Here is an 11,200-nt window from a genome sequence, read left to right on the forward strand (position 1 = left end):
ATATTGATAACAGTCACCTTATCTGAGAGATTTACATGGTTACCAAAAAGTCACACCAGGGTAAGCCTACACAAAACACAGCCCTTATTTTAAGTATTTCAAAATCTCCTATGGACAAAAGGAATGGTGGAAAAACGATTGGAACCATTTCCCTATTTGACTGCTTGGTTTTATGGGTATTATGACACATCCACTGTGGGGCTTTATCTAGGTTGTGTGCAACATGAGTGGCCGAGGGCAGATGGTGGTAATGAACCATTGTAGCCCAGGTCAGATGCTCCACTCCCTGCCTCCTGGCCACCCTGACTCCAGTCCAGAGACCCACTACTACACCACATCCTCTAAGGAAAACTCAGAGCAGAGCTACTCAATGGGAAAAGGTTAGAGGCAGGCAGATCACGTCTTAGTGCTGTGTTGTTGACGTGTAGGCTACCATGAAGAATCTTGATCATCCCATACCTCATAGGCCTACTGTTGTTGAGCTGTTCTGGTTATTTGAATACGTCTTAATAAGTAAGCCAATATGGATGTATGAACTATTTAATCCCAGAATGTTTATTATGTATTTTTAGATAAATAAATATTCATAGCAGGGTATGATGTGTTGTGCAGTATCGACACAATCTCATTCTTCATGTACTACAGCTTCTCAGTCCTACCTGCCCTCTATGAGCCTGCCTCCCATTGGGCCCAACCACAGCCTCCTTTCCCCCAACCATCTGGTCTTCTCTGGTCCTCCTGGCTCTGGATACAGCTACAACCACATGCCTGCACCCTACTTCTCACAGGTCAGTAGCATGTATGTCTCATCCTCAAGTCTCATGACCTGCATAAGATCAACTGTGGCTCTAACAATCAAAAAATGTAGCCCAGAATGTTTGCTTTTACTATTGATAAATAACACTAAATCAACCATCAAACTTGAAAAGCTAAAAAGAAAAATGAGCTTCATAACAATTGACCATGAAGTTGACATGTATATGGTTGTCCTGCCAGTACCACCAGTATCCTGAGTATCCTGACTCCCTATGTCTGGTCCCTGATGGTCAGTCCACGGCAAGCAGTGTCTTACGGTAGGAACACTAGGGGATGTGACAAATGGAATTTGTCCTGGTTTTCCATTAAAACGATAAGAAAAATGCAAAGGATTCCACATGAATCCACTTAAATACTACTTTACTAAAAGTATCTAGTTTTAGATGTACTGAAGTACAGTGGTGGAAAAAGTACTCCAATGTCATACTTGAGTAAAAGTTAAAAAAATAAATGCTGTACATCAAATTCCCTATATTAAGCAAACCAGACGGCTCGATTTTCTATTTTTTCTATTTACAGATAGAAGGATACACTTCAACACTCAGACATAATTTACAAACACAGTATTTGTGTATAGTGAGTTTGCCAGATCAGAAGCAGTAGGGAGGGCATTGTGTGTGAATTGGACCAGAATTCTGGCCTGCCTGAGCATTCAAAATGTAACAAGTAAATTTTGGTGTCATGGAAAATGTATCGGAGTAAAAAGAACATATTTTCTTTAGGAATCTAGTGGAGTAAAAGTTATGAAGTTTCAATATGTAACTTTTTGGGCGACCCGACCAAATTCACATAGAAATGTTGGTTATAGATCTTTAATTTGCATTGAAAGCAAGTCTAAGAAGTGGCAAATCTGTTCTATGTGTGTTATGTCTATGCTTCCCTTTCTTAAGTTACATTTTTGTCTCTTTCGTTTTTGTACACTCGCTTCAAACAGCTGAAAATACAATATTTTTGGTTATGGAAAATATATTTCACAGTGGTTTAGATGTTACAATGATTCTCTACACTAGACTTGCTTGTTTTGTCACATAAACTGAAATTAGGCGAACTATTCAAATTTTTGCAACCAGAAGCGATTTCTGCATAGTGCTTGTTTTATGTACTTCACACCACTAGTGGCCATTTGCTGTTGTGTTCAATAGTGATCACTCAAGTCTGAAAGTGTTTTGAGAAGGGTGTGACTGCAGGCCGCAATATGGGGCAGTTCCTGCATCTTTATATTTTATACTTTTCCTGCACCCTCTTTATACCTGTATTTTTCCATTTTTAAGCTATGACTGCAGTACTTAGGCAGGAGGCGGAGGTGCTCCAGTACATTAAATGGCGGTAATTGACCATAACGTTGAATGCCCAGCGGCTGATAAACCCCACAGAAGAAAAGTACACACCAGTAGTGTCCCTCGCTCCTGTTCTGTTGACGATGCAGAGGACATTGTGTTAGCTTAGCCAGCTAGTCCTACGCAGGAGGAGGGGATGCAGGTGTGACACCGTGTGCTAGCTAGCTGACTATGACACTGCAGATATTGTCATAGATCATATGGTCAGCAGGTCATGGTAGTAACTCTGCATCTTCTCTTTCACCTTGATCAAGTCTCAGTGGATCTCTATGGGACTCCAAATCCAAGAAGCCCTGCAACTGCACTAAATCTCAGTGTCTCAAACTGTGAGTTGTATCACAACCAGTGAGATATACAGTAGTTTCTTTCCTACTCTGTTATCTGTTATGTAGACTGACAAGCGTGATCTCACGTGTGAATGTTTGTAGAATGACCAAGCAATGACTCAGCAATTATTGGGTGTATCCTAAGACCTTCACTCCTCATGTTATTTGCCATTGTACATTATGTCATCATGACTGGTCTAATCACTGTGTATGCCGTCTTTGTAGTTACTGTGACTGCTTTGCTAACGGCGACGTCTGCAGCAACTGCAACTGCATCAACTGCTGCAACAACAATGAGCACGAGTCCGAGAGATACAAGGCCATCAAGGTACAGTGAAACACTTGTCTCATTAGAGTTTTTCCTGGTTAGGAACAACTCCTGTCCCTACTGATTACAAGTTGTCCACGCTGTGGCAGTCGTGACTTTTTGTCTGTCGATAATTATCATGCAAAAGACTGCTGGTCCCATCGTAAATGTCCGTTAATTAACATAAACATGTTTAGTATCTACAGGCCTCCACACATAAAAGCCGCTGATGCGTCCCTTTGGAACATTTTACGTTTAAAAAATGTATAATAAATCAATTTAATATACACCATCACAACACATCCATTCTATATTTTAGGCAAGTCTAAAGAAACACGATATGAAGAAAATGTATTTCAAAAGAACAGAATATGAGTTGACCTTCTGTATGTTATCTGGCTATGCGCCATGCCATAGGCTGTGGGCTTGTTCATTTAGCAGACAAGATATGCTTATAAGTCTGCCATTTTTTTATATTATATGATTTTATAGTAAGAAGAATATAATTGAACATAGCTGAATAAAATAGAAAGGATATTTTTCCCATTCCGGAATGCATATGAAGTGGCTATGTTGAGCGTAAAAGTGATAATTTGAAACAGGTGCTATACGCTAGGTTTAGACTTATTTGTCAACTTTAGACGTGAATGATACAAACCGTAGAATATCTTAAAAATCAGAACATATATGGGCTTTATGATGTAACTATAGGCTATTGATGATGTGAGAAGCTTGCGCTCTGTTCGTTGCCTCAGGCTGCACATGCTGTTCTCTCATCAAGTGTTCATGTTATTTTCACTATTCTCAATTTTATCTTGTCTTTATTTCGATTTAGAAAAAAGAAACAACCAGCGTGCTGCTCTTGCTAGTATCACGGTTCTTTTTTTAAGCTCTACACATCGGCCTCAAGGCCTAATAAAGGACAGTGACACGAGCAAGAGAGGCATGCAGCTTTCTTCTGTCATGTTATTCAATTGTTACCATACACCTGCAACAAAGATAGCTTAAATGTGCGAGTGCCTTTTGAATTTAGAATGGCCCATTATCAGATAGGCAGGGGGAAAAGACGTCAGCAATATGCACTCAAATAGCGAGTGGAGCCCCCCGTTGGTTTCTTTTTCAATCACGCTGGCTTCTCCAGTTATTTCACTCCACCGCTGTTAGAGGAGCATGCACAGTCTCACTGTGCGACAGGTGATATTCCGTCTAAACTCTGTATGCCATGGGCTCTCCAATTATGTTCCTGCAGCTACCCAGTGCTTAATTTGTGAAACCAAGTGAAATCTGTTCGGGAACATCGATGTTTTCACAACTAAACATATTTCATTAAACTTTTGACAGCCCCTCTCTGCTCGCTGGAGATAGGAATTGTGGAGAGAGAGGAGATGGAAACGCACAGTGGTGAAAATGCCCTTTTCAAAATCAAATAATAATTCACTGTAATTGTAGGCTAACCAGCCTACTCTGTAGCCGCCCTGCACAATCAATGAACCAACAGCATCACCTAGGCCTGTAGGTTCTCTCCCAGACTCATGGATAGTAATGTTGGAGTGTAGCATAAGATAACCAGTCCATCCAGTATGCATAATAATACAGTCCACACAAAGGTGATTACTATAATCTTTACATTTTTGGAGTATAGGCTGGACCAATTATGTACAAAATAAATCTTTAAATCTTTTTTTTTTGTTTTTGTGTGTTTTTCTGTCATGCGGAGGGTATGTATTGAATAACAGCACAATCATTATATTAAATCAGGATTTTCGGGATTGGGCTCAACTGCCTATGCGTATACATAAGCTCTAATATGCGAAGGGATGTTTTTGAAGTAATCATCACCTTAGAAAGCACAGTCCATTTCGTTGTGTTAGGCTTTAAAACAACATCCACAATCCATTTTGTTGTGTTAGGCTTTAAAACAACATCCACAACTACCATGTTTTACACTCAGTTTCAACTTATTGTTGAACTTCTTTCTTCATGTTGATCAAATCAAAAAAAAAAAATTTGTTATTAACTGACTTGCCTAATTAAATAGAATAAATAAATAAAAAATCAAATAACTTTTTATTTGTCACATGCGCAGACCTTACAGTGAAATGCTTAGCTCTTAACCAACAATGCTTTAAGAAGTTTTAAGAAAAAAAGTGTTAAGTAAAAAATAGAAAATAAAAGTAACAAATAATTAAACAGCAGCAGAAAGATGACAAAAGCGAGGCTTTATACAGAGGGTACCGGTACAGAGTCAATGAGCGGCGGCACTGGTTAGTCAAGGTAATTGAGGTAATATGTACATGTAGGTGGAGTTAAAGTGACTATGCGTAGATAATAAACAGAAAGTAGCAGCAGCGTAAAAGCGGGGTCTTGGTAGCCCTTTGATTAGCTGTTCAGGAGTCTTATGGCTTGGGGGAAGAAGCTGTTAAGAAGCCTTTTGGACCTAGACTTGGCGCTCCGCTACCGCTTGCCGTGCGGTAGCAAAGAGAACAGTCCATGACTAGGGTGGCTGGAGTCTTTGACAATTATTAGGGCATTCCTCTGACACCGCCTGGTATAGAGGTCCTGGATGGCAGGAAGCTTGACCCCGGTGATGTACTGGCCGTACGTACTACCCTCTGTGGTGCCTTGTGGTCGTAAGCCGAGCAGTTGCCATACCAAGCAGTGATGCAACCCGTCAGGATGCTCTCAATGGTGCAGCTGTAGAACCTTTTGAGGATCTATGGACCCATGCCAAATATTTTCAGTCTCCTGAGGGGGAAAAGGCATTGTCATGCCCTCTTCACAACTGTCTTGGTGTGCTTGGACCATGTTAGTTTGTTGTTGATGTGGACGCCAAGGAACTTGAAGCTCTCAACCTGCTCCTCTACAGCCCCGTCGATGAGAATGGGGGTGTGCTCGGTCCTCCTTTTCCTGTAGTCCACAATCATCTCCTTTGTCTTGATCACGTTGAGGGATAGGTTGTTGTCCTTGCACCACACGGTCAGGTCTCTGACCTCCTCCCTATAGGCTGTCTCATTGTTGTCGGTGATTAGGCCAACAACTGTTGTGTCATCAGCAAACTTAATGATGGTGTTGGAGTTGTGCCTGGCTTTGTAGTCATGAGTAATCAGGGAGTACTGGAGGGGACTGAGCACGTACCCCTGAGGGGCCTACGTGTTGAGGATCAGCGTGGTGGATGTGTTGTTATCTACCCTCACCACCTACGGGCGGCCGTCAGGAAGTCCAGGATACAGTTGCAGAGGGAGGTGTTTAGTCCCAGGGTCCTTGGCTTAGTGATGAGCTTTGAGGGCCCTATGGTGTTGAACGCTGAGCTGTAGTTGATGAATAGCATTCTCACATAGGTGTTCCTTTTGTCCAGGTGGGAAGGGGCAGTGTTGAGTGCAATAGAGATTGCATCATGTTTGGTATGCAAATTGGAGTGGGTCTAGGGTTTCTGGGATAATGGTGTTGATGTGAGCCATGACCAGCCTTTCAAAGCACTTCATGGCTACAGACGTGAGTGCTACGGCTGGTAGCCATTTAGGCAGGTTACCTTAGTGTTCTTGGGCACAGGGACTATGGTGGTCTGCATGAAACATGTTGATATTACAAACTCAGTCAGGGACAGGTTGAAAATGTCAGTGAAGACACTTGCCAGTTGGTCAGCACATGCTCAGAGTACACATACTGGTAATCCGTCGGGCCCTGCTGCCTTGTGAATGTTGACCTGTTTCATGTCACTGGGCACCTACTTTTTAGTCTGTAACTGTTTGCCAGCCCTGCCACATCCCATGAGCGTCGGAGCCGGTGTAGCACAGTGAGGTGAGTTTTAAAAGCACAATACTGTTTTGATGAGTGTTTGATGTGATTTTCGATAGCATTTGCATAGATGTCAAAGTGGTTAGAGGGACAATAAAGCCCTGAGTTCCAGGCCATTAGGACCTGATGGAGGGACAATAGAGCCCTGAGTACCAGGCCATTAGGACCTGATGGTTGTTAGTGAGTTGGGTACAACCAACGCATGTCCAGAGTGCATGAAAGGAGTTTAGTTGATTAGTCACATGGAATTTTGTTTGCCGGTGTGCCAATGATATGGTCACCACAACAGTGCTAGTCATGTATTGAAACAACTGATGAAGTTGTTGAGAGGACACCCATAGTATCTGCCTGCTGTCATTGCTGACAGGCACTACACTGCTTGAATGAACTCATCAGGGTTTGTATTGAACCATTTATGGATTCGCCCAAGGTTAGAGGGTCAGACTATTAGGGGAGTTTGATGGCTCAGTGAGCCACTGGAGTTGCCAGCAGACAGAAAGACAACAGCTTCAGTGGACCAGGGTTCCCCTACACCCATAGAAAAAAAGGTTCCAAAAGGAACCTTTGGCTGTCCCCATAGAACACGTGTTAAACTCATTCCACGGAGGGCTAAGTGTTTGCGGGTTTTCGCTCCACCCTTTTTTTGTGTGTATGCTTTAGTGTTAGTCAGTATCTTTCATCTTGTAAGTGAAAAATATTGTCAAAGTCAACTGAGCTAGACGTGTAGGGAGTTGGTGATAAATAATGTTTAATTATTATTGGTAGACTGCTTTCTATGTTATTTTAAGATTGATAAACATATCATTTTCCTGAAGATATGTCTGGACAGAAATCCCGAGGCGTTCAGACCAAAGATTGGAAACGGGAAACTGGGAGAGATCAAAGGACGCCACAACAAGGGCTGCAACTGCAAACGCTCAGGCTGTCTGAAGAACTACTGCGAGTGCTATGAGGTATATATGGATAAAACATTACTCTGTTTGACTTAAGAGGAACCTGTAGTGTCAAGAACTCCAACGCTGCTGGGTTTTTCATGCACTACAGTTTCCTGTGTGTATCAAGAAGGGTCCACCACCCAAAGGACATCCAGCCGACTTGACACAACTGTTTGAAGAGTTGGAGTCAACATGGGCCAGCATCCCTGTGGAACGCTTTCAACACCTTGTTAGAGTCCTTTAGGCTGTTCTGAGAGTAAAGGGCACTGCAACGCAATATCAGGAAGGTGTTCCTAATGTTTGGTATAGCCAGTGTAGAATACTAGTCTGTAACAGTAGTGTTTCTATTGTCCCATACAGGCCAAGATAATGTGCTCATCCACCTGTAAGTGTGTGGGCTGCAGAAACTATGAGGACAGTCCAGAGAGGAAGACCATGGTGTGGGACAGCCCTGACACCACCTTCTACAAGAAGACCAAATGTGACAAGGACAAGTGAGGACATCTAAATTAATTCAATGTCATAGATTTAAAAAAATGTTTTCGAAAGCAATCATTCCCTGCTTTCTGTCCAACTCCCTTACCCCCCCCATGGGTTTAGTCAATTAAATAATGAATTGTTTAAAAATCATAAGAAATTAATCCTAAACATGATGGCTTACTAAGTAATTGACTAGGAAGTAGGCCATGAATGAATATCTATGCATATGTAGTGTAAGATGATTTTCATTTCACTTGACAAACAAATCATTTAGTCTCTTCAGGACTTGCTAATTGCATTATGTTGTTGTTGTAAGGAGAGGAGAATGGTCTCCTCCTTCCTTCTTTTGTTCACTGTTGGTCTTTTGGCTGATAGGTGTCCTCTGTCGTGCATCACGCTCGACGTTGTGGAAGCCACATGCGGCTGTCTTCTGGCGCAAGCAGAGGAGGCTGAGAAGGAAGGCTACACGCTGTGTCAAGCTGAGAAAATGATTTTGGAGGAGTTCGGCCAGTGTTTGACGCAGATTGTTCGGTCAATATTTAAATCTACTAGCTCGTAGATAGAATCTCAAGTAGGACAAGTTTATAAAAATGTTGGATATGGTCTGTTCTAGACATGATGACATTTAAACTGCCATTTTTTTTATCAACATGTTTATTAACAAGATGTTGTGAATTGTGTATGCGTATGTATTTATTTGTTACATAATTGATTTATGCATGTATTTATGCGTTAATTTATTTAACTTATTCACTCACTTTAGTTTTAGTCTCAGAATGGAGGACAGTTCCATCAGCTTTGGGTCATATGTCATTGGTTTGAAATATGAATAAAAAAAATAGTTATTGTGAACAATTCTTTCCATCTCTTTCATCCTTTCTTTTTAAGCTGCAGAAAGAACGTTTAATTTTATGCAAATGTCCCTGTTGAGTCTCTGTTAAAATACAACATCCAAATGTACTGATGAGCATTCTGTGAAAATAAAATATTCAATTCCGACAATGTGATTAGTTTTAATGTTTCTAAATGTCTGCAAATAAACGATATGCAGAATCTTTAAAAACCGATCTAAAGATCCAGGATACTCTAATTGTATTGACTTTCATTATGTCAATTGAGGTCTTGACGTAAGCTTTTTGCTTTTGAGCTAACATCAACAGCCTTCCTAGGAGAGCTCAGAGTACCTGCAACAGTTGTCTCACAAGGGGGGTACTATTGAACCTGAGACCCTGTTGCTATCCCTAACAATAAAAGGGGACAAGAACATTGGCCCAATCACAGATGGTTTGGCTTGGCTGTAGACAGGCAGCTCTTTTGTAGACATGGTAAGTATTAGATATGACAATTTTGAGTATTTTCAACAATAAAAAAAAACAGGCTATAAGGAGAAGTAATGGGATGTTTATTTATTTGTAGAGGTCAAGAACAACGATTCAATGGACTTGCACAATCATTGTGATTTGGTTGATTGTGGAATCACATGCTCAAAAGGTAAAGAATTTTATTAATCTTGTTATTTTCTGAACTGTTTTTAAAGAACATGTATTAATATACTTGTATTGCTAATGAATGCAGCAACTACAGCCATGTGATCTAAATTAGTTTATCTCTACGTTGTTCGACAGATTAAAAATAATCCAAACCGCTGGGGCCCTCAGTCAATGATGTATCTCAAAGGAAAATGTAAGTTTAACATCTGGCTCTGCTTCCATGTCGTGAGGGCATTTTTTTCTCGTCATGTATTGCTTCCCAAAGCGATAGATAATGGATATTGTATTTCATGACTTTCAGATGGCACAAGAGATGTACCTGACTATGATGACAGTGTTTACAAATCAGGGTTGAATGGCTGGTACACACTTATTAAAGGTTTGTCTTCATTTTATAATATGCCAAATGTGAAATGGTTATACAATGTCATAGCCTATTGTATATATTGAACATCATTGACAGACATTAGTAATGTGAGATTGACTACGCATTGTCATATTCCAATTTTGACCATAGGGTTCCAAAGGTTGAGGTCACTGAATTTCAGAAAACCCAGAAGACTTCGAACAACTAATCCACTACTTGGAGTATTGAAGATAGATGGATATTTTGAGGTTGAAGTAGTTTAGTTATGGGACAATTTTACCTGAAAGAATTGTCTTAAGATGATGAAAGGCTTAAGTATTTTTTCATGTACTTTTTCACTGCTGACATTGTTGATATGTTCTTTATATGATAAAATGGTAGCAATTTGTGCTGTGTAAATTTGTACATGTTCTCTTTAAAAATGTATTGCTGGAGAATTTCAACTGAAAATGACTGAATATTGTAATAAATTATTCAAACGGCGAAGATAATGATCCTCACGTGTCTGATGTTGCGCTGAGTGCTCACAACAGACAGTCACGTAGTAGGCATCTGTATGTCTAGCACAGACGTGGGCTAAACTGACCATGAACTGCACTAAATTGTTAACAAACGTCCTACACTTGTCATTTGATTAAATGAGACTAGCTTCAGGCTGTTCTTCACACAGCGTTTAATATTATTATAAGTCTATAGAGCAGCTCTAGTTCTTTCATATCTCGGAACACCAAAGGTGTAAGTGCTGTGGATCAGAATGGAGCCAGGCAGGGAGTACTAATGTGTTTTAGCATAGATCCTTCAGTTATTATTTGGCATTTCCTGCCTAAAGATTCATGTTTATACAAAGAACAGCAGTTGAATTTCTCCATACTATTTGTGTTTATTAACCCAGCGCCCAGTGATACACTATATATACAAAAATATGTCGACACCCCTTCAAATTAGTGGATTCTGCTATTTCAGCCACACCCATTGCTAACAGGTGTATAAAATCGAGCACAATCTACATAGACAAACATTGGCAGTAGAATGGCCTTACTGAAGAGCTCAGTGACTTTCAACATGGCACCGTCATAGGATGCCACCTTCCCAACAAGTCAGTTTGTAAAATTTCTGCCCTGCTAGAGCTGTCCCGGTCAACTGTAAGTGCTGTTATTGTGAAGTGGAAATGTCTAGGAGCAACAGCAACTCAGCCACGAAGTGGTAGGCCACACAAGCTTACAGAATGGGACTGCCTCGATTGTAAAACTCACTACTGAGTCCCAAACTGCCTCTGGAAGCAACGCCAGCACAATAACTGTTCGTCAGGTGCTTCATGAAATGGGTTTCCATGGCGAGCATCCGCAC

The 11,200-nt window shown here is 40.8% G+C and overlaps 1 protein-coding gene across 1 annotated transcript; it reads left to right on the forward strand.

The window, feature by feature from the left end:
- Positions 1-223: 223 nt before the first annotated feature.
- tesmin (testis expressed metallothionein like protein) lies at positions 224-8,989 on the forward strand. Its single transcript, XM_064929045.1, has 8 exons — positions 224-380; positions 646-788; positions 997-1,073; positions 2,408-2,479; positions 2,705-2,807; positions 7,397-7,534; positions 7,877-7,981; positions 8,364-8,989. Exons 1-8 carry the CDS (start codon positions 224-226, stop codon positions 8,553-8,555), a joined length of 987 nt encoding a protein of 328 aa, XP_064785117.1. The 3' UTR covers positions 8,556-8,989.
- Positions 8,990-11,200: the final 2,211 nt, after the last annotated feature.

Source organism: Oncorhynchus masou, chromosome 22 (assembly GCF_036934945.1).
Source record: "Oncorhynchus masou masou isolate Uvic2021 chromosome 22, UVic_Omas_1.1, whole genome shotgun sequence".
NCBI lineage: Eukaryota > Metazoa > Chordata > Actinopteri > Salmoniformes > Salmonidae > Oncorhynchus > Oncorhynchus masou.

What these genes read in the sequence shown, in the direction of transcription:
- tesmin (XM_064929045.1), top strand. Translation starts at nt 224, where the DNA reads ATGAGTGGCCGAGGGCAGATGGTGGTAATGAACCATTGTAGCCCAGGT. An exon ending in GAGCTACTCAATGGGAAAAG is followed by an intron (nt 381 to 645) that starts GTTAGAGGCAGG and finishes CATGTACTACAG; the next exon opens with CTTCTCAGTCCTACCTGCCC. An exon ending in CTGCACCCTACTTCTCACAG is followed by an intron (nt 789 to 996) that starts GTCAGTAGCATG and finishes TTGTCCTGCCAG; the next exon opens with TACCACCAGTATCCTGAGTA.